The sequence below is a fragment of the Athene noctua genome, chromosome 5 (genome assembly GCF_965140245.1).
Source record: "Athene noctua chromosome 5, bAthNoc1.hap1.1, whole genome shotgun sequence".
Lineage (NCBI taxonomy): Eukaryota > Metazoa > Chordata > Aves > Strigiformes > Strigidae > Athene > Athene noctua.
This window is the reverse complement of record NC_134041.1, coordinates 2,466,052-2,485,092: the sequence shown is the minus strand read 5'-3', so window position 1 is coordinate 2,485,092 and position 19,041 is coordinate 2,466,052. Positions and strand designations below refer to the sequence as shown.

Below are 19,041 nucleotides of genomic sequence, written 5' to 3'. Positions count from 1 at the left end.
CTTTTTGGATAAAATGCTAGATTCTGTGAAATCTAAAGGCAAAGATTCTGTGAAGTCTAAAGGCAAAGCTCTCTCCTTTCAGCAAACCCCAAGTTCCATGATACATGTGTCTGTGTTTAATATTCATAGCTTTTATTAGTGAATTGCTTTTTCTGTCGCTACCATGCAACTGGCTCTAGAATAAAAAGCAGCTGCTAACTAGCAGTCCATAATGAAATAACATGTTTTCCACAGAGGTGTGCAACCTCTACCATATTCAGATTTACAGTAAATTGAAAGAAAGCTTTTTTTTTTTTTTTTTACCGAACTTGCTACCTAAAATCTACTCTCTAGACTAATCTGTTTTGGTTCCTTCTGTCTTTTTCCTGTTTCATTATACAACAATAATAGCTTCTGATAATCCCAACAGGTGGTTCACGTTGTGGTAGAAACCTCCCTGGCCATAGACAGCACACTGTTTGATTCATCATACTTAGTTCAAGTGCGGTGCAGGAATCATCGTGGTCCAGGGTTCTGGAGTGACTGGAGCACACCGTATCCTCTCAACTTGGGAGGTGGGTCACATGCAGTCGCTTATGTGCAGGAAGAAGTCTTTTGGAATAGGAATGATTTCCTAGTTTGGTTTGTGGAATGAGTACTTGAGAGCATGCGTTACACAGGGAGTGACAGTACACATCAGTTGGGCTGAAAAATCCTGTGGCAGTTCTTTCCCCTTCTGCTTCTCTTTCTGCATGGCTTTGCCTGCAGTGCTGCTCTTTCCTCTGTACAGGACTTGCATTTGAAGAGTTCTGGGCTAATGCATGTAGTCTGCCCGGTCAGCTCCACGACACCTCCTTGTCTGGCCCTGTTGCTCACCAAGCACCTGTTCAGACCCAGAAAAAGCTCTTTTTCCGTATCAGGAGGCAGTTGGCAGCGTTTAACCTCTAGTCAATACAAGATTTTTCTCCCAGTGCTTTCTCTAACTTTCAGTTTAGTACGAGGCTTTGTAGCTGAACTAGCGCAGAACAGTTTTGGCTTTGTTGGTTTAACATAATCCATCTTGGATTGTTCTGCTGAGCCCCGTTCATAAACTGCATAATAGCCCCAGTCAGTCGGTTTTAAATGCTTTTTTAAAGCGTGTGGCTTTAGTGTTAAGCATATAATCTTACATGCTGTAAGCAGTTTACTACCCGAATAGGGTGAGTTCCTGACGTGTCGCACACAGTAAGAGCTCCCCTGGACAGGGTGAAGGGCTCTTATGATTTACTGAGCTCTCTTACACCGACGTAGCTCCTGCTAAAGTGATAGGTTTTAAATGGCTCTTTATTCACGGTCATGTAGGAAGGGAAGGAAATTTTGTTTGGAAAATCCTTTATCAATTATCCGGATTCACTTTGAGCTGCTTTGGGTCAGCCTAAAGATTTCAGGATTTTTTGCATCGTATTTTTCCACGTTCTGCTTATGATTAACGGGAAGTGTTTTGGTCTGTGCTGTCACAGGCCTCCTGTGAACTCTCGCATGCAATACTAGAGCTTTACTCCTGCATTTACACACACACCTGCTTACTGTGTGCTAAGCAGTGTAATGTATGTGCCTTAATCAAGGACCAAGGGCGTCAGTGAGCTCTGCAGGAGCTCTCTTCTGAGAAAGCTGGAAACACACAGACCCTCGTGGCAATTGAGCATGAAACACAGGTTGTCTGGTTATATTGTAGACTAGAGGCCTAACTGACCCTTAGTCTTTCGGATTTATATCTACATATATATAATTATTTTTTTTTTTTAAATGTGTGTGTGTACATATGTATATAGAACTATATAACTTTGAGACTTTTTGGGGAGTAAATACATGTGTTCTCTCTCTCTCACACACATATACAGATATTTTCAGGAAGAGTTTAGGAGTGTATTGAGAAATCTGGATGTAAAAGAGGTGCTGTAGATACTGTTTGTTTATTTTTTTATTAAGCCTGTTACAGGATGTGTAATTGTATTAAACCTACATCTCATCAGCAAATAAATCCCCTTGTGACAAACCTGATGGCAGCATAGAGGGATTAATTTCTTTCTTCTCTGTGGGAAGCTCGAGCTGGCACGTTGTGCCAGTGGCTGGTGTTGTGCTGAGCTGGGGGAAGAGCAGGGGAGCAGCAGCCTTGCCTCCACGGCGACACATCGACACCCTGAGAGTAAACCCTGACATCAGGCACTTAACAGTTTTGTACAGCTGACCCGTTTTGTGTTCTCATTTCTATTTAACGTGAAAGTCCTTGGCGATGACAGTATTGTAAGTCTGCTCTGCTAGCTGAGAAACCTGTATTTTGGAAAAATCCTGAAAATAGCTGACGTGCTTCCTCAACTGTGGAAAGCAAACCTGACCTATTAAGGATTTTCCTGCTGGCTTTGGGTTGATCTTTGGCAAACTGTTCCTTTACAGCAGGTGTATAACACCTGTAGCTTCCCTCGGGACCTGACTCATTGAGGCTGAGCTTATGTGTGTTTACACGCTTTGCAAATCCAGTGTCTTTATGCCTAGGTGAATTACTGACTGTGTCACTCCTGCCATTTGGTATTAAGTACACTGCTGAGCTTGTAAAACAAGTTTTTGAGACATTAATCTCCTGCTGACTTCCAACGGGAGCAGGAGTAGTAACTACTGGAAGGGTTCATTTTTTCATTTGGGTTTTTTTTTGGTTGTTTGGTGGAGTTTTTGTTTGTTTGTTTGTTTTTAAATTTATTTTTTTCTGTCCCCTCTCCCCCAGTTCTGAATAGCAATTCTCTCAAAATCTATTTTCAAGTATTGCAGTAATGCTTCAGCTAACATATGATTCCAACATCCTTGCAGGGCTCAAAAAGATTTTACTTTTTTCCCCAATGCCAAATATCGTTCCTCTCTTACTTGGATCTTCTCTCGCTTTTACCTGAGGACAATATGATGATTCTGAAATTTGTGGTGTATGTGTCTGTGAGACAAGTTACTTTCTGGGTTGTTTCAGTATTTAAATAGGCTGACCTGATGTCTTAAAAAAGTGGCCTGAGTAAAAAGCAGCAGTGTTAATCTAGTTTCCCAAGATTTCATTTCCAGGAGCCCATATGATTCCCTGTTTCCTCTGTGCTGCTGTGTATCACTTTCACTGTACCCTCCAGTGATTTTCTGCTCATTTAATTCCTGTTTGCCTCAGGATGTTGAAGATCATGTTTATCAGAATTTAAAAACATCAGTTACAGAGGGAGACAGTCACGGGCTTATTTTCCTATAGTTGTTAATAGTAATTAAGAAGTAGGAAATTTAGAAATACAACTGGATGATGATAATAATAATTTTCTACTGACATACGCTTTTTTTTTTTAATTCAGATTCTAATCTTAATGGATTTTTTTTTTTTCTTTTTCTTCCCCTTCTGTGTAGCTGAAGTCCTGTACTTCCCTCCTAAGTTACTGACCAGTGTTGGTTCTAACGTTTCCTTTCATTGCATCTATAAAAACAAAACCGAGATTGTAGTCTCCAAGAAGATTGTTTGGTGGCTGAATTTAGCAGAAGAAATCCCAGAAAGTCAGTATACGCTTGTGAATGATCGTGTAAGCAAAGTTACTCTTTTCAACTTGAAAGCAACAAAACCTAGAGGAAGTTTCTTCTATAACGCATTGTACTGTTGTCACCAAAATAGGGAATGTCATCATAGATACGCTGAATTATATGTAGTAGGTAAGATTCCAGATAATTTTAAATTATCATTTTGGTGCATTTTAATTTAGTGAGGTCAGAATATTTCAATTTTAACCTCCAGTTAGCTTTTATTGAGCAGTTACGACTTGTAATGCATTTTTTTTGTATAAACAATTATATCTTTATTAATAAACTTTCAACGTGTTTTAATTAGATGTGAATATCAACATCACGTGTGAAACGGATGGATACTTAACTAAAATGACTTGCAGATGGGCTGTGAACCCGAACACTTTGCTCCTGGGGAGTTCCTTGCAGTTAAGATACCACAGGTTGGTGGTATAGCTTTTAACTCGCTCCTTATGTTTGAAAAGCTTTGTCCTGGAGTTACACAAATCATGCTGAATAGATGTGATTATAAAATGTGCTCGATTTCTGCAAGCTGGACTTTTTCCCAGCTGGAACTCCAGAGGTATTAACCACATGTGCAGAAAGAGAACCATAGATACTCGAGTATGTAACGTACATTCTATTTATGATGTTTTCCAGTGTTTGTAAAGCCTGTAGATGCTGTTTGGTCACCTGCTCTCTTAAAGTAGATGTGTTTGCTTGTGTCAGTTAAAAAAATTATTCTTCTAGTTGCTTGTGTCTGAAAATTGTAAGGAAATAAGGAAAAAACCCATTCACAGTGAGAGTGACTGAGCAGTGGCCCAGAGGAGCTGTAGAATCTCTGTCCTTGGAGACTTTCAGATCTCGACTGGACAGATCCTGGGCAGCTTCGTCTGGCTTTGAATTTAACCCTGCTTTGAGATGGAGGTAGGACGTGGGACCTCTTCAGGTCTCCATTCAATCTTCGATTTTTCTGTAATTCTGTATCTTTTTTTTCTATATACAGACAGTAGATAAAAATACAGGGCTGGAATTGAATTTATTCCAGATAGAACAATTCTTGCTTGTAAAGAGAGACTCAGATTTTAGCTGATAAAATTAATATTGCCTTATGAAGGTAGAGAGCGACTCTTAGTTTTCATGGTTTTGGTTTTGGCCTAACTTGTTTTCAGATAGTTGGTTTAATTTTGTCTGTCTTTGGACAGAGCAGGAGAACTGGGGTGTGGTGTGGAGCAAACACATTGTTGTTTGCAAAATACAAACCTGGTTATTAAATCAGTGGTAGGATCATCCTTATCTTCCCTCATGTGCACAAACATTGCCAAAACTAAAAAATCCCTTTGAGTTATTAATCTGTTGAGCTTGGCAGTTTCCTAGAACCATGTTAGTCTTTACATAAACAAGATAGACAGACAGACAACCCTTCCTGAGGAAGAATTCTTTACTTCTACTGCTCTGCTGGACTGGATATTCAGAAGTTTTGGCAAACAAGCTTAAATTAGCCCTGAGGGCCTAATCCTTTGGAAAGCTGGACTGTCTCCTCTGTTGGAGGTGGATTGAAGTTTTGAACTTTCATAGTACCAAGGTGAATATTTCTCAGGAGTCTGTGGACTAAAGTAATAACTGGAATGCTTGAGATTTCAAGCGGAGGGAGGCTTTTAGGGCAGGATTAATGACTAGCTGACTGCTAAGGTAGGTTTTGTTTTGACTGTCTTCACAATGGGAATATAATGAGTGTCCTGCTGAGCAGAGAGCTTGAAATAAAAACTATGCTGCTCTTGCCATGTTTACTATTCCCACTTTTTCACTGTTCAGGTTTAGCTAAGAGTCTTGTTTTCTGATACAAACTGATAAGCTGTACATTTCTTACAGTGTTCCTGCTAGAGCAGAGAATGTGAATACAGACTGAAAATGCTTCCCAGATGCTGTATTTATGGCGATTTTTCTTTTTGTTCTCTCTTTTTTTTTTGGTTTGTTAATAGCAAGATCTGAAAGAGGAAAAATAAAAAAAAAATTAAAAATAAATCATGGGGGACCACATGAACGTAGCGACTCCCAAAAAGTTGAAGACTTTAAAAAATTGTAGTTATGAAAACACCAGTATCATTTGCATAACATTCTATTGCTCGCTGGGAGCAAAAACACAAAAAAAATTTGAACGTTTACAAGCTTGAAACCAAACGAGATGATCAGGTTTTTTCATTGCCCAATAGGCACCATAAATACACCGGGGTTGGTAGCGTTTGCTTCGACGTGGGCACGTCCTCATGATGCAAGTTGGAAGTCAGATGTGTTGCATCCACATGAGACCCGTCAGGTTTTCCAGGAGCACACAGCTATTCCTCTTAGTTACTGCTGCAGTGACATTTTACAGATGAAATCCAGAGCTTACAGTAATGCGGTGTGATAGCTTTGCTGCTGGTGTTTTGTTTTCGTTGGGTTGTTGCTACTCTTCCTCTACAGTCAGTGCTGCCAACAGAAACAGTGCAGAAATGATCATCCAGCGAAAACAGAGAACGCTGAGCTAAACCTTCAAAGCACAAGGCACCAGTTTAATCAGTGTTGGCTATGCTGGCGGGAAGAGGAGAGATTCAGCTAAGTGTAACCTTTGTGGTTCAGCTGAGTAACTAATACCCGATCTGGCCACGCTCACCACACAGCTGAGCCCTGCACAAGCTTAGGAGAAATTAGGAGAAATGTGAAAACTTTCCTTTCCATCGCTGATAAGATGTCCAGTGCCATTTTATCCAGAGTCCGGGTCTCTTCTGTTGCCAGATGTGTTACTGACCGTACGGGGGATTTTAATGCCACCCTCCCAAATTGATATTTTTAGGGGATTTCCATCCCCTGGAGACTTCACTGTGCACGTCCGATGGGTCTGTGGGGCAGCTTTCCCCCGGATGGCAGCTGGTATTTCAAAAGGCCTATTCTTGGCTGGAGGTCTGCCTTGCTATGCTTGTTGCTAAGACATACCACTCAGGTTACGTGATTTATGAGTATTTGGAGATGCCTGCTCTTGTCATACCCATTTCTTCCTGTCGTTAGCCTCTTACCAAAAGATTTTACACTGGGGAGAGCTTCCACGTCCTGCTTTCTTCAGACTAAGAGCCAAAGCTTTGAGGATTAACGCTGCAGTGTTATTTATCGATTTAGTGCAGATGCAAGTTCAAGATCTGTCCAAATAATCATCAGAAAACCCCAGATGGTTCCAGTGACACCATTTGTTTTAATTGCTTTCAGAGTTCTATTTTACTGATGCCATGAGCAGCTTCTAGTTGACATTTATTAATTAAATGCTGTTTTCTCTCTTTTAAGGAGCAGAATTTATTGTTCTGACTTTCCAAGTACTTCTCCAAAATCAGAGGTGAAAGAATGCCATTTACAGAAGAATCATTCCTACGAGTGCACATTTCAGCCGATTTTTCTTTTATCTGGATATACCATGTGGATAGAGTTTAAACACTTACTAGGAACGCTTGAGTCTTCACCAACTTGTGTCGTTCCAGCAGATGTGGGTAGGTTGAGATTCGTGCATGTCTTTCTTCACTTGTGACCTTGGATTTCGTTCCTTATACAGTGTGGGTAAAGTACTTCTTCACAGCATTTTAAATAAATTAGATTATGGAAAGAACATAGAAACCTAAGAGCTTTGATACTGCCTTCTGAAAGAGGTTGGATTAAATGTTATTTCCATACATTTTGCTCGGCACAGGAGCAGATTGTAACTGCAGCTAATACCTCTAAAATGAAACATCCAGTTCTGCATGCTTATCCTCTTGGGTGTTTTGCAAAGACATCTACAGAAAATGCAAGTATTATATTCGAAAAGGCAGCCTCATTTTTAAGGTTCTTGGTTCTCTGATTTTTCTCAAGTCTTCCGTTAGTTAAGTTTATACTCTGATCCAGTGTAGCGCTATATGTATTACTTACACAGTTATATGTTTGTTTAAAACCACAGGGACTGTTCATGCCCTTGCAAGCTTTTGCAAAGCTTCTTTTGTGACAGCAGATCCCTTAAATTTGTATAAAACCAAGAGGCAGGAACAGTGTCTGAGTGTTTTCAGACACTGCGAAATGTCCAAAGCACATCTTATTATCTGGTCTGTGACTCAGAGCATTCACTGGACTCTGTGTTTTTTGGACACAAATGTGAACATATGTAGAGGGAAAACATGGCAGCTCGACCACAGAGGCGCTACAGGAGATGAAGCAGTATAATTAAATACATCTATTCTGGGTGGGGGAAGCACGCATATGGAGAATGTAAATTAAAACCAAATTATTCTTTGCATTTCAAATTTTAAATAGAGTAAGCAAAAGTGAATGTCACGGGAAGGAAAGGCAAAGTCCATCACATCACAGCCAAGTGGGGTATGGGAATTATTCTTACTGTTAATTTGGTAGTTTCCAAGGTTGTCCCTGTCTTGTTCAAAAAGGAATTTTTGTGCACTTTTGACAAGCAAGTTCACAGACGATGAGAGAACTGTTGGGTGTGGGCGAGGAGGGTGGTGGGAGGGCTGGTGGGTGTCGGTGCTTCGGCAGTTTGCCAGCGGGGCCTGGCACCTCGTCACACGGCGGCTGCGGCCCTCGGCCCTGCTCTGCTGGGCAGGGGTGCCAGCTTTATGCAGTGCTGCCCACCGAGGAGTTCTAGCAGAACTTTACAAGTCTGGTTTATTCAAATCACCATTTTAAATAAAAAGCAATTAATAAATTTTTCCTACGCTGGATGACAGCTGCTCTGTATCATAGTAAACCATAACATGCTCGTTCTAACCCACCCAGAATTTAAAGCTTATTTCATTTTCTTGTTGTTGTTTTCTCCTCATTCACCATCTAATTAGTCAAAACAAGTTTATTCTAACTTTGCTTTGTTAACAAACTAGGGCTTTGTGGCAGTCGTGTTCAGTCTGCTGGAGAAGCTCAATTTCATTGGAATTTCCTCTTAGTAAAACAAAAACTTAACTAATATTTCCACTAATCCTTAGTCTGTCACCATCCTCCCCAGGAGCGGCCTTGCTGGGCTGTATGTGTGCTGCTTTCCACAGGGGTGCAGCCCATCACTGCCAGGCCCTTGGGACCAGGGGAGGTGCCAGGTGCTGGAAGCAATTAGAAGCTATTGTGGTTTAAATTAAAATGAAATGTATGGAAATTTCCCCATGGCTTTATTTAAATTTTTTAAAAATAAAATCTGTATTCTGTAAGAAACTTTGGTTTTGACATTTCAACTTAAGATTTTCTCTGGTGATTTTAGGTTGGACCAGAATCAGAATGAATTTCCCCTTAGACAAACATTGCCTTTCTCAGTCAGCAGGGCTTTTGTCCGCAGCGACGGGGCCGGTCTGGATTGATGATTGTTACGTTTGTGTGACAGCCCGGCGTTCCTTGGAATAGCAGAGGCCATGGTGTGTTACCTGCCACCCTCGGGACCGAAGAAAGTAAACCACGATGGTTGGATTTAGTGAGAAATATCAGTGAAGACATAATTATTTTTTTTCTTTCGATTTTCTAGTGAAGCCGCTTCCTCCGTCCAACGTTAAAGCAGAAATCACCAGGAATGTTGGGCTGCTGAATGTGAGCTGGACAGACCCACTATTTACAAACAATGATCTTAAATTCCAGATTCGGTATGCTGTGAACAGGAAGGAGATCGCATGGGAGGTACTGTCTTTTGTCATCTAGATTGAAGCGTGAATTGTTGCAGTTTAGTGGGTTAGCTGAGTTTTGTGGAATTTGTGGCACGCAGTGAATCACAGTTATAAGCATTTGCATTATCTAGCAAAGGAATATTATTGATTAGGCCGCTTTCTCATTGGATTCATTCTCAGGAGTTTGGACTCTATCAGCCTTTTGTTCTTACTGTAAATATTTTGTCTTCTCTTACAGCTTTATGAAGTTTCAAATGCACCAACAAGATCAGCTGTGATAAAAGTTCAGAAACTTTGTGTTGAGTACGTTGTGCAGGTCCGGTGCCGTGAGCTGGATGGGTGGGGTTACTGGAGCAACTGGAGCAGATCAGCCTATACACTGGTGAAAGATATCAGAGGTACGTGTGCTTTCGGAGGGTGCTCTGATGGTCTGTCCTGTTCCAGACCAAGATTTGACACTGTTCTTTCAAAACTGTAAACTTGCAGCTCCCTTACAAGGCCCCGAATTTTGGAGAATAATTGTGGAAGATCCGGCAAGGAGGCAGAAGAATGTTACGCTCCTGTGGAAGGTGAGAGCACTTATATTTTGGTCTTTCATTTTGATCCAAAAACCATTGGTAGAACTGCCACAAAGGGAGGGTGAGAAGCACGTACGGCCTTGGGGGGAAGCTTGGGCAGTTGCTGGTTTGGGAACTTTATCAGGGACTTCCCTTAGGATAGGGCTTCTGTGGTGTGGCTGCCTCCTGCTTGCCTAATACCAGGGGCAGGTGGAGGTCGCTGGTCGATACTGGTTGTAACACTGTGATACAAGGTGGATGGTTCTGCCGGGCTTGACTTTACTCCCTTCTGCTGCTGTTACTTCCCCCTTTCTGTTTTTATTCTCTGTAATCTTCCCTGCAGCCAGCTGGCACACGTTGACCTGATTTTGTACCCTAGTCATTACCAAATTTACAGTTATGTAGTAGGATAAAAACTTTTCTAGTGCTGCGTGGTTGCTGTGACTGGTTGAGAGGTAGGTGCGGCTCAGCACAGTGGCAGGAGACGTGTTTCCAGCCTTGGGAAGCTCCCGGGCCAGCCCTGACCCCAGCTGAGTTTTGTAGAGTGGACCCACCTGAGGTTATGGTCAAGTTGTTCTTGTGCAGGTTCAGTTGCACAAACTGCAGCCAGGTTGAGCTGCGTGTGGGGGCTGGGGGAACATCCTGTTATTCCTGAAATAATGGCCAGCAGGGACAGGGAAGGGATCTGAGCCCTGGGCTCGGCACTGGGGAGGCCGCCCCTCGCTGAGTGGGTTCAGTTCTGGGCCCCCCACCCCAAAAAGGCCATTGAATGACTCGAGCGTGGCCAGAGAAGGGCAACGGAGCTGGGGCAGGGTCTGGAGCACAGGTCTGCTGGGGAGCGGCTGGGGGAACTGGGGGGGTTCAGTCTGGAGAAGAGGAGGCTGAGGGGAGACCTCCTGGCCCTCTGCAACTCCCTGCCAGGAGGGGGCAGAGAGGGGGGATGAGTCTCTGGAGCCAAGGCCCCAGCGCCAGGCCCCGAGGGAATGGCCTCAAGCTGCCCAGGGCAGGGTCAGGCTGGCTCTGAGGAAGGATTTCTGTGCAGAAGGGGCTGTTGGGCGTTGGAATGGGCTGCCCAGGGCAGGGGGGAGTCCCCGGGATCCCTGGAGGGGTTGAAGAGTCGGGCTGAGCCAGCGCTGAGGGATCTGGGGCAGTTGGGAACGGTCAGGGGGAGGGTCATGGCTGGGCTGGAGGAGCTTCAGGGGCTTTTCCAACTGAGATGATTCTCTGATTCTGAGATGCATTTTCAGCTGCCAAGGCCTGCTGAGCAAGATCTCTGAGCAGAAGGGGCCACTGGCTCCTAGGCAGCTGCTCTATCAACACCCCAACCGTGTTAAAAGGTTGATGCAGGACAGAGGGACAAAGTACATCAGTGACTGCCCGCTCCCATTTGCCCATGTCTCCTATGCAAACAGTCATCTGTTCCACTTTTTCAATCCTGAAAAATACTGACATAAACCAGTGAGGTACTGCAGGAGCAGCTGGTATTTCCTTGTCCCCCCCTGCCCACCCTCCACTGGAGAGGGCAAGCGTGTCTGCTCTTGGGGAGAGGGACGGAAGCGGTGAAGGCTCGAAACGGGCTACAGTGCCTTTGCTGAAAGGACAGGAGCTGCTCTGTAGAGTATCTTTATTGGGTTGTGTTTCCTTAGTGTTGGAACAGTGTCTTCTGCCCCAATAGCATCTGCTTTTGAAATGAAAGACTGGGAAATTAATTAATGCCAATGTTTGCTGCAGCCACTGACGAAGAATCACTCCTTGTGCAGCGTGAGCCGGTACGTTATAGAGCACCAGACATCAGGAAACACCGCGTGGTCCGAATACGTCGCTAATGGCACTACCTGTTCATTTCCCTGGACTGAACACACACACACTGTTACAGTTTTAGCCATGAATTCAGTTGGAGTTTCTTCAATTAATTTTAATTTAACTCTATCACAGCAAATGAGCACAGGTAAGAACACCTGTTAGTAACTGCTCTGAGATGTGGAAGACGCTGGGAATCCTCGTGATGCTTTTGGACAAAGCTTTCTTTGTAATAAAATTCCCTTTGTTAGAATAAAAAGATGTTTTGTGACGATGTGTTCAGCTGTATATGGGAAACAGATTCTGTTTCTCACCAACGGAGCTATTTGAAAAATGGAATTTCCATCGCATGAAAATCTCAGTGATCTTTGGGCTGGGAAATGAGTTGTCTTTCACTGAGCTGTCTTCCCTCCACTAACAATTTAAAGTAATTAATCAAAGAAAAATCAGATCTTACTGATCTTTCGTCTACTTTGTCTCGGGAACACCCAACATTCCTGCTAGGGAATGTTCTGCTGTTTCCAAGATGAAATATGCTCTTGTTCCTCTGGCTGCCCACCTGACGGCCTGCCAGAGTACATAGTTTTCAGAGGTTTGGCTTTACTTCCTCAGCAGCCTTGTCCTTGATCCGGCAGCACTCTGCTTTATTAATAAAATAAAGGCTGTGGCGTTTGAATACTTCAATTGTGTAACCTTCACATGCAGTGGGAAACGTTACTACAGTCTGCTCGTAGAACTTTACTGCTGTAATGCAATTTTTAAAGCATTTTTATGGATAAAATTCTTTCTGATATTGTGTGTAAGTGTATTCTGGAAACCCCGTGGTTGGCAGCAGAGGTAATGGGAAGCGTTTGTCCAACTGCATTGTTACCTTGGTTATTATGTGGAGAGATTCAGTAGGATTGATCTTAACAGTGCTCTCAGTGGGTGCTTTACTAGCTAAATGTTGACAGTTCAGTAGTTGTTGATAGGTTTGTTGATAAGGAGTGATAATGAAGGAGGTGCACAGGACATTCAGGATATTTGTTTGATGTTTGCTAAAAACCTCGATCTCTTTAGCGTTCAGGACTAGTTGGTATAAACCAAGCTTGGCTGGCTTACGTGAACTAAACATCAGGCTTTATTACGTAGAAGATAATTAAACGAGTAACTGATGAAGTGCTGCAACCATAGGAGTCATTTGTGTGCCTGCAGGTCATGGTGTTACACCTCCCTGCTCAGCAGCTCTCGTCCCACTCCTGTAACTCCCCCCTCTGTTCCCCTTGTTCCCTCAGTGAACGCCGTGCGGTCGCTCAGCGCTTACCCGGTGAACAGCACTTGTGTCATCTTGATTTGGACTCTTTCACCTCAAATCCATGGGATAACTTCTTTTGTTATTGAATGGAAGAACCTTAACAAGGAAGAGGAGATGAAATGGGTGCGAGTTCCTCCAAATATTACTAAATATTATATTTATGGTGAGTGTGCACTTGAAAATGTAACGCATTATGTTAATTGTTATGGAACAGAAAAACGTGGCATTACTGAGCTCTCAGATTCCTTTTCTCCCCCTCCCTGTTTCTGGTGGCTTTTATGCTAAGGACCAGTGAAGCAGTTCTTGATTATCATTAGAGGACTGGCTGCAAAGGATTGGCTGTTGCGTTATTAATTGGGTTAACAGAGAGTGAAGCCGAGAGGTGTGTTCAATTTTTGGCGATACAGTGAAATTAGTTCTGGAATGTTGAGTACACCAGCCGATTATTTAAGTTAGCATGTGCATTCCATTTGCAGTTTGGTTTTAATCTTAGAAAATTTTACAATAGCTCCATAAAGGTGTTAATTCCACGGCAGAATAATGCTAGATGATCCAGTACAGATTAATAATCTTCTGGTATTAAAGTAGGTATCTATAAAAGATGGTCTTTGTTACTCCCCTCTCCAGGCTGAGCTGAACTCTGGTATGTGACCAGAGCCTCCGTGGCAGTAGCTGTTTAAAAGTTTTTGGTTCAAAAGGCTGTTTTTCTCTTTCCAGATCACTTTATTCTGATTGAGAAGTACCAGTTCAGCTTGTACCCCGTGTTTGCTGGAGGAGTTGGCAAGTCCAGAGCAACGGATCAGTTTGCCAAAGGTGACTTACAGGATCTTTCTCCATGTTGTTTATGAAATAGGAGCTTATAAAAGTAAGCTTGAAATGCAGAAGTCATTTTTATCAGAAAAAAAGTCAGTAATAAAGTCATTGTAATATAAACGGTGATCTAGACTTCAGCTGCTTTAATTTGAAAACTCTCAGTGGGATCAGTTGGGTGAGGGACCTGAATTCCCGTGCATCCAGCTTACCAGCCGAGATCCCAAGTCCCCCTGGCTCTCTGTTCTCCAATTGTGCACCATTTCTTTTTTTAATTTCATATGCTCTCATTTCCTTTCCTAATAGCAAGGGAGCGGTGGGCACCTCCCTCAGGGATGGGGGAGTCACCTCAGTGTATGGATAAAACGTAAAAGGAAGGAAAATAATTCCTTCCTTTTTGTCTGTTTGTTCTCAAGGTAAAGGTTTGTTGATGTGCAGCAAAACTGTTTATCAAGTTTTTTTCTGTTTAAGCTGTTGTTTCTGCTGTTTGTTATTTCCCTATTGCAAACTATTTGTTGACAGACAAATTATTTGACTTCATTATTACCTGATATTCTTTTTATTTCCAGTTGGATACGAAAATGAGAATAATGCCAGCTTCTACGTGGTTCTGCCAATAGTTATTTCGACCTCTGGTTTGTTGCTTGGAGCGTTGCTGGTTTTGCACCAAAGGTGAGTTGTTTGTTGCCGTATGAAAGTCCCAGACGGGCTTTGGAAGGCGGCGGTGCAGCTTAGGTGATGCCGGCTGCTGGGCTGGGCAAAGCCAGGAATTATTTTTATCGTATATTTGATGTACTGTACTAAAAGGCAGCGGCTGCTGGGGGATACAGCACCGAGAATTGAAGTGTCCTGAGTGCCCAGGCTGGTTACCCGGGGCGGGTCAGGTCGCACCCTCGCCGGACGACGACCATCGCTGCCGATCTTTTTGAGTGGGAGGTATTGCCTCGGGCTGTCCCACGGGCTCCTGACTCTGCAGGGTGATCTGTGGGCAAGCTAACGAGTGTCACGGGCTCGGAATTTGTAACGCACCGAGTTCTGTATTGAGCTGTCATCACAGACAGAGCCAACTGGAAAAAAATCCCGCTGGGTTCTGTGGAAGGTGGGTTGGGGTCATACTCAGCAGAGACTGCCTGTACCTTTTATATTTTGCATGACTGCTGCCTGGTCTGTCACTTCTTTATTTCTTTATTTTTTCTATTAAATTTTAGCCATCTATAATACCTAAAATGATTGTTTCATTGTCCAGTGTTCTGGATAAATAAAATGCCACAGATCCCGTTCCTGACGTAGCACAGGGGAACGACAGCAGTACAGAATATAGGAGAACAGTACCAACTCCAGAATTTACCTGATATTTCAGAATGAAGAAACTGTTTTGGGAAGATGTTCCAAACCCCAAGAATTGCTCCTGGGCGCAAGGAGTTAATTTTCAGAAGGTGTGTATTTCCCTGGTGATGCTTTTTTTCACCCCCCCCGGGTCTGAGTGCTGTTTGCTCCTACTAGACTTCACCAGGTTGCACCAGCAGACAAAGCCGCTCCTGGTCCCCGAGTTCAACGGGGTGTATTGAGACGAGAATCGAAACGCAGGCCTCTTATTTCTAAAAGAAACAGCATCTAATAGCAGAAGATTTTTCAGGTAGTTAATTTGTGCTCCCAGGGAAGGTTTCTCTTCTCATCTTTCATTTCATTTCATTTAAACAGAGAATGAACGTTCTTTGAAGTCTAATGATGAACCATTGGGCCAGCTCCCAGGCTTCCTGTACAGAATTGTTAGAAGATTTTTCTCTTTATATTCAGAAGACAGGAAGCACAGATACAATACAATGCTCATTTGTTTAAATATAATGAATCCTGGAGGGAGCTCTGTCAGAAATCTAAAATGCCCTCGCAGAAATGAGGAGCAAGTGCCATCCTACAGACCAAACCAGGGTTTGTCTCTTGCCCGGGCAGAAGCCTGTAGATTAGGTGGGTTTAGTTTTTGTTGCTGCCCTGCTGACTAAGGCTGTGACTGGCAGAGGGCCGGATCCTTTCAAGTCCTCACTTTGCAAAGGATTTGAAAGAGCCCGACCCTTCCCGGGTGCAGCCCTGGAAGCAGAGATATCAGAGTGCTTTGGGGTTTCTCCGGCTCACGGGCACGATCTGCCCAGTTACAGACTTCACTTGAGAGTTGTTTTTTTCTTCTAATTGAGTATTTGTTCTAACTGAGAGCTACCTTGGAGTCCCCGCTGACTCCAGGCACATCAAAGTGATCCAGTCTTTTATTTGCACAAGTACTTGCTTGTCCCTATGGCCTTTTGACCTTTTTAAGTGCATTTGGGTGCAGCAGTGACTCTGAGAATGCCGAAACTGGGTGCGGGTTGTGCCTCCCTGGGTTTTGTTTGCTTGCTTGCTTTTTCCCCAAAATACCCGTGGGTCTGTTAGTCCTATGGCTTCTTCACTTGTTGTCATTTAAACAGTGCAGGTCCCTGAGTCATCTCTATCACCAGATCCATGTTTGAAAAAACAAGCCAGAAATCCTCATGGAGAATCTGGTTTTGGTGGTGGTAGGGCAGTTTCTGCCTTTTTTTTTTTTTTTTTTTCCCCTTGTAATTTTGTGTGGCTTTTTAACTTGCTAAAGTACTTCCCCGCTGCACCACGCTGTCTGTTTTTATGTGAAACAGAGCTCCTGGAAATCCTTCTCTTGGGGGGTTTAACTAGGAAATTTCAGAAATTCTAGCTAGGAAAGGAGGTAAAGCTGACGCCCTGGTGATACTGCTCATTATTGAGATGTCTTGTTCCATAATTAACAGCAAAGAAATGATGCATGCAAGTATGAAGGAGATTGAAGTTTGCAGCGGTTTTTGACAGCTCGTTAGAGAGTGTGCCCCCTCCTTACCTTGTGCTCCTCTTCTTGGAAAGTTTTGCTTAAACGAATCACCCTGAAGGCACCGTGCCTGGCCTCGGGTCACTACGATCAGCTCTCATCCACTTCACGAGTGTCCAGGGCCAGAACATGTTCTTTGAAACTCTGGTTTTAGGACCAAACTCTGCTTTTGTATGTGTGCGTGTGTAATTTCCAGGAGAAAAAAAGCAGCGTACAGTACATGTGTGGTATTTTCCCTTAGTCCTTAGCTGATGACGTGAATAGCTCCGATGCCTTTCTGAAGGATTTTGATGTCGAACTTCTCCTGGTGCGTATCAATGTTAACCCCTTGAGTCAACATCTTTATAAATTTTTAACACAGCACATTTGATTGGTACTCCAGAGCTGCATTTAGAGCATTATCTTCCCCTGATGGTGTTGCTCACAGCACCAGGAGGTACGTGCCTCCCACGAGAGGGGAGGTGGTTTTCACTGGGCAATAAGTTAAATAAATACAGTTACAATTCTTACGGCTTGATGCACACGCTGTTGTAGCAGCCTGTGGTAGCTCGTTTCAGCACCTGGTTCGTTTTACATGTGGTTATTGAAGTGAGTTTGAGGACTGGGAGAGGTTTGAGTGCAGGAAGGGACAGACCAGAGCAGTCAGGAACCTGCTCGCCCCATGGGGGCACAGGCCTTACCAGTAGCTAGTCTAGCCTAAAGTAGTAGCCTAAGACACACCAGATACTCTTCTCTAATTGTATACTAGTCTTGAGTATTTTGACACATTCCTGGTTGTTTTGGCAGCTTTCCTGCTGTAAAATATGGTTTGCTAATATACACAAAATCTGTTTTTATCTATTTATTTTGTCTTGAATTCATTAGGAAATATATGTTTTTCAAGCAAGTTTTCCTTTGTAGCCAGGAGTTGCAGTTTTGCATTGGTTCGTGCTATTGTATATTTACATTATTCTATATTTTACATACTAGGTAATAGAGCACACATTCCCCCAAAATAAACTTGAGGTTCTCTTCATGCAGTTCAAACATACAGCTGCTGTTCGGATGGGAACACTCTAAAATACTCTAAAAATACTCTAAAATACTCTAAAACACTCTAAAAATACTACAGAAAGGCTGAATTTGACCCTAAATAGTATAATCCCAGCAGGGAGAGTGACTTTAGTTGACATGCAAATGATTAAAGTCTGGTTTTTTATACAATCTAAACAAAAAGCCAAGGTCACCTAAGGGTGTAAGACCTCTTCACCCCCACCCAGAGATAAAGAAGAGAGGAAACGTGTTTTAGAGGATTTTCAACTGCATATTTGTACTAAAACTGGGGGGGGGGCGGGGGTTGGCTGTGAGTCTTAAAATCAGTAGCTCCCTACTGAAATGAAGCGATTAAATAATAGATGAGCATTAAAATATATCTTTTCTTCTAGCCTGAAACATTTGAGCATCTTTTTATCAAGCACCCCGAAGCGATGTCATTTGAGCCTCTTCTTCTGGAACCAGAAATAGTGCTGCAAGACATCAGCGTTACTAAAGCCTCGAAAAAAGAAGACGCACAAGATTTTTTAGTCCTGGACTCAATGTTTACAAGACCTGAAGACTCCGAACGTGACTCTGCTTGCTCCAGCAGCCATTTCAACAGCAGCAGCTTCTCCGAGAGCTCCCGCAGTGACCGAACAGGTGGGGAAACGTCGAGGCAGTCCGATGTGAAATATGCTACTGTTGTTGGTGGCTCCAGCTCGAGCGGGCTTTACGAACAGGAGGAAAAGCTCGGAAGTTGTTTTGAGAGATGCTGCTTAGCCCAAGAGTCCTTAGTCCCGGGAGCCTTCTCCCGTCGCTCCTGGGAGGTGGGGAACGGGGCGTTCCTCATCCTGCCTGAGCTGCCTGGCAGCCAGCCTACCAAGACTCTTTCCCTCTCCCTTATTTCTTCAGAAGGATTCTCAGAGCCTTCGGATCAGGACGACGCTTTCCCAGACGGAGACAGTCCTGAGCGCAGCCTCTGTTACCTCGGGGTAGCGTCCCTGGAGGAAAGAGACAATGACATTTTTTTAACAGCAAGTTCCGGGGTGATGTGTCAGTTCCATACAGCCGATCTACCTCCAGACGGGGGGCTACTTCAGCACACGCCCCCTGATTTCAGTGCGGTTATCCGCAGCAGCCTTAGGTACAAGGCCGTTGTGCCCTACGTGCCGCAGTTTCAGCCCGCTGCTGCCAAGGTGCAGGAGACCACGGAGAAAAACTCTTAAGTCATCACACCGTAATCCAGTGCTCTTAAGGGGTTTTTAGGTGTTGATCTGTTCCCCTGTTTTTCCCTCTCCTGAGGGAATGTTTTGAAGCTGGGTGACTGGTTCTAGATTTGAGCGCCAGGATTTTAGCAGGAAGAAATTGCGTTTCTTGACCTAATTTTCAAGCGTGGGGCCTGCCTTTAGAGATCCGAGTGTGTTCCAGTTAGCCTCTGGTGCCAGATTACCCATCGCTGATGCTCCTTTGGTGTGTCTGAGCACCCCCGTGAAAAACTGCACTTGAAATTGGACTCGGTGCCGTACA

The 19,041-nt window shown here is 43.6% G+C and overlaps 1 protein-coding gene across 1 annotated transcript in view; it reads left to right on the top strand.

The window, feature by feature from the left end:
- Positions 1-18,767, top strand: part of LEPR (leptin receptor) — a 32,351-nt gene extending 13,584 nt beyond the window's left edge. The window contains exons 6-18 of the mRNA XM_074908059.1: positions 410-554; positions 3,385-3,681; positions 3,857-3,974; positions 6,847-7,046; positions 9,041-9,189; positions 9,415-9,574; positions 9,663-9,745; positions 11,465-11,681; positions 12,808-12,990; positions 13,545-13,640; positions 14,207-14,309; positions 14,998-15,073; positions 17,925-18,767. Of these exons, the coding sequence (XP_074764160.1) occupies positions 410-554; positions 3,385-3,681; positions 3,857-3,974; positions 6,847-7,046; positions 9,041-9,189; positions 9,415-9,574; positions 9,663-9,745; positions 11,465-11,681; positions 12,808-12,990; positions 13,545-13,640; positions 14,207-14,309; positions 14,998-15,073; positions 17,925-18,740 (2,643 nt within the window). The 3' untranslated portion in view covers positions 18,741-18,767. The remainder of the gene's footprint in view (positions 1-409; positions 555-3,384; positions 3,682-3,856; positions 3,975-6,846; positions 7,047-9,040; positions 9,190-9,414; positions 9,575-9,662; positions 9,746-11,464; positions 11,682-12,807; positions 12,991-13,544; positions 13,641-14,206; positions 14,310-14,997; positions 15,074-17,924) is intronic.
- Positions 18,768-19,041: the final 274 nt, after the last annotated feature.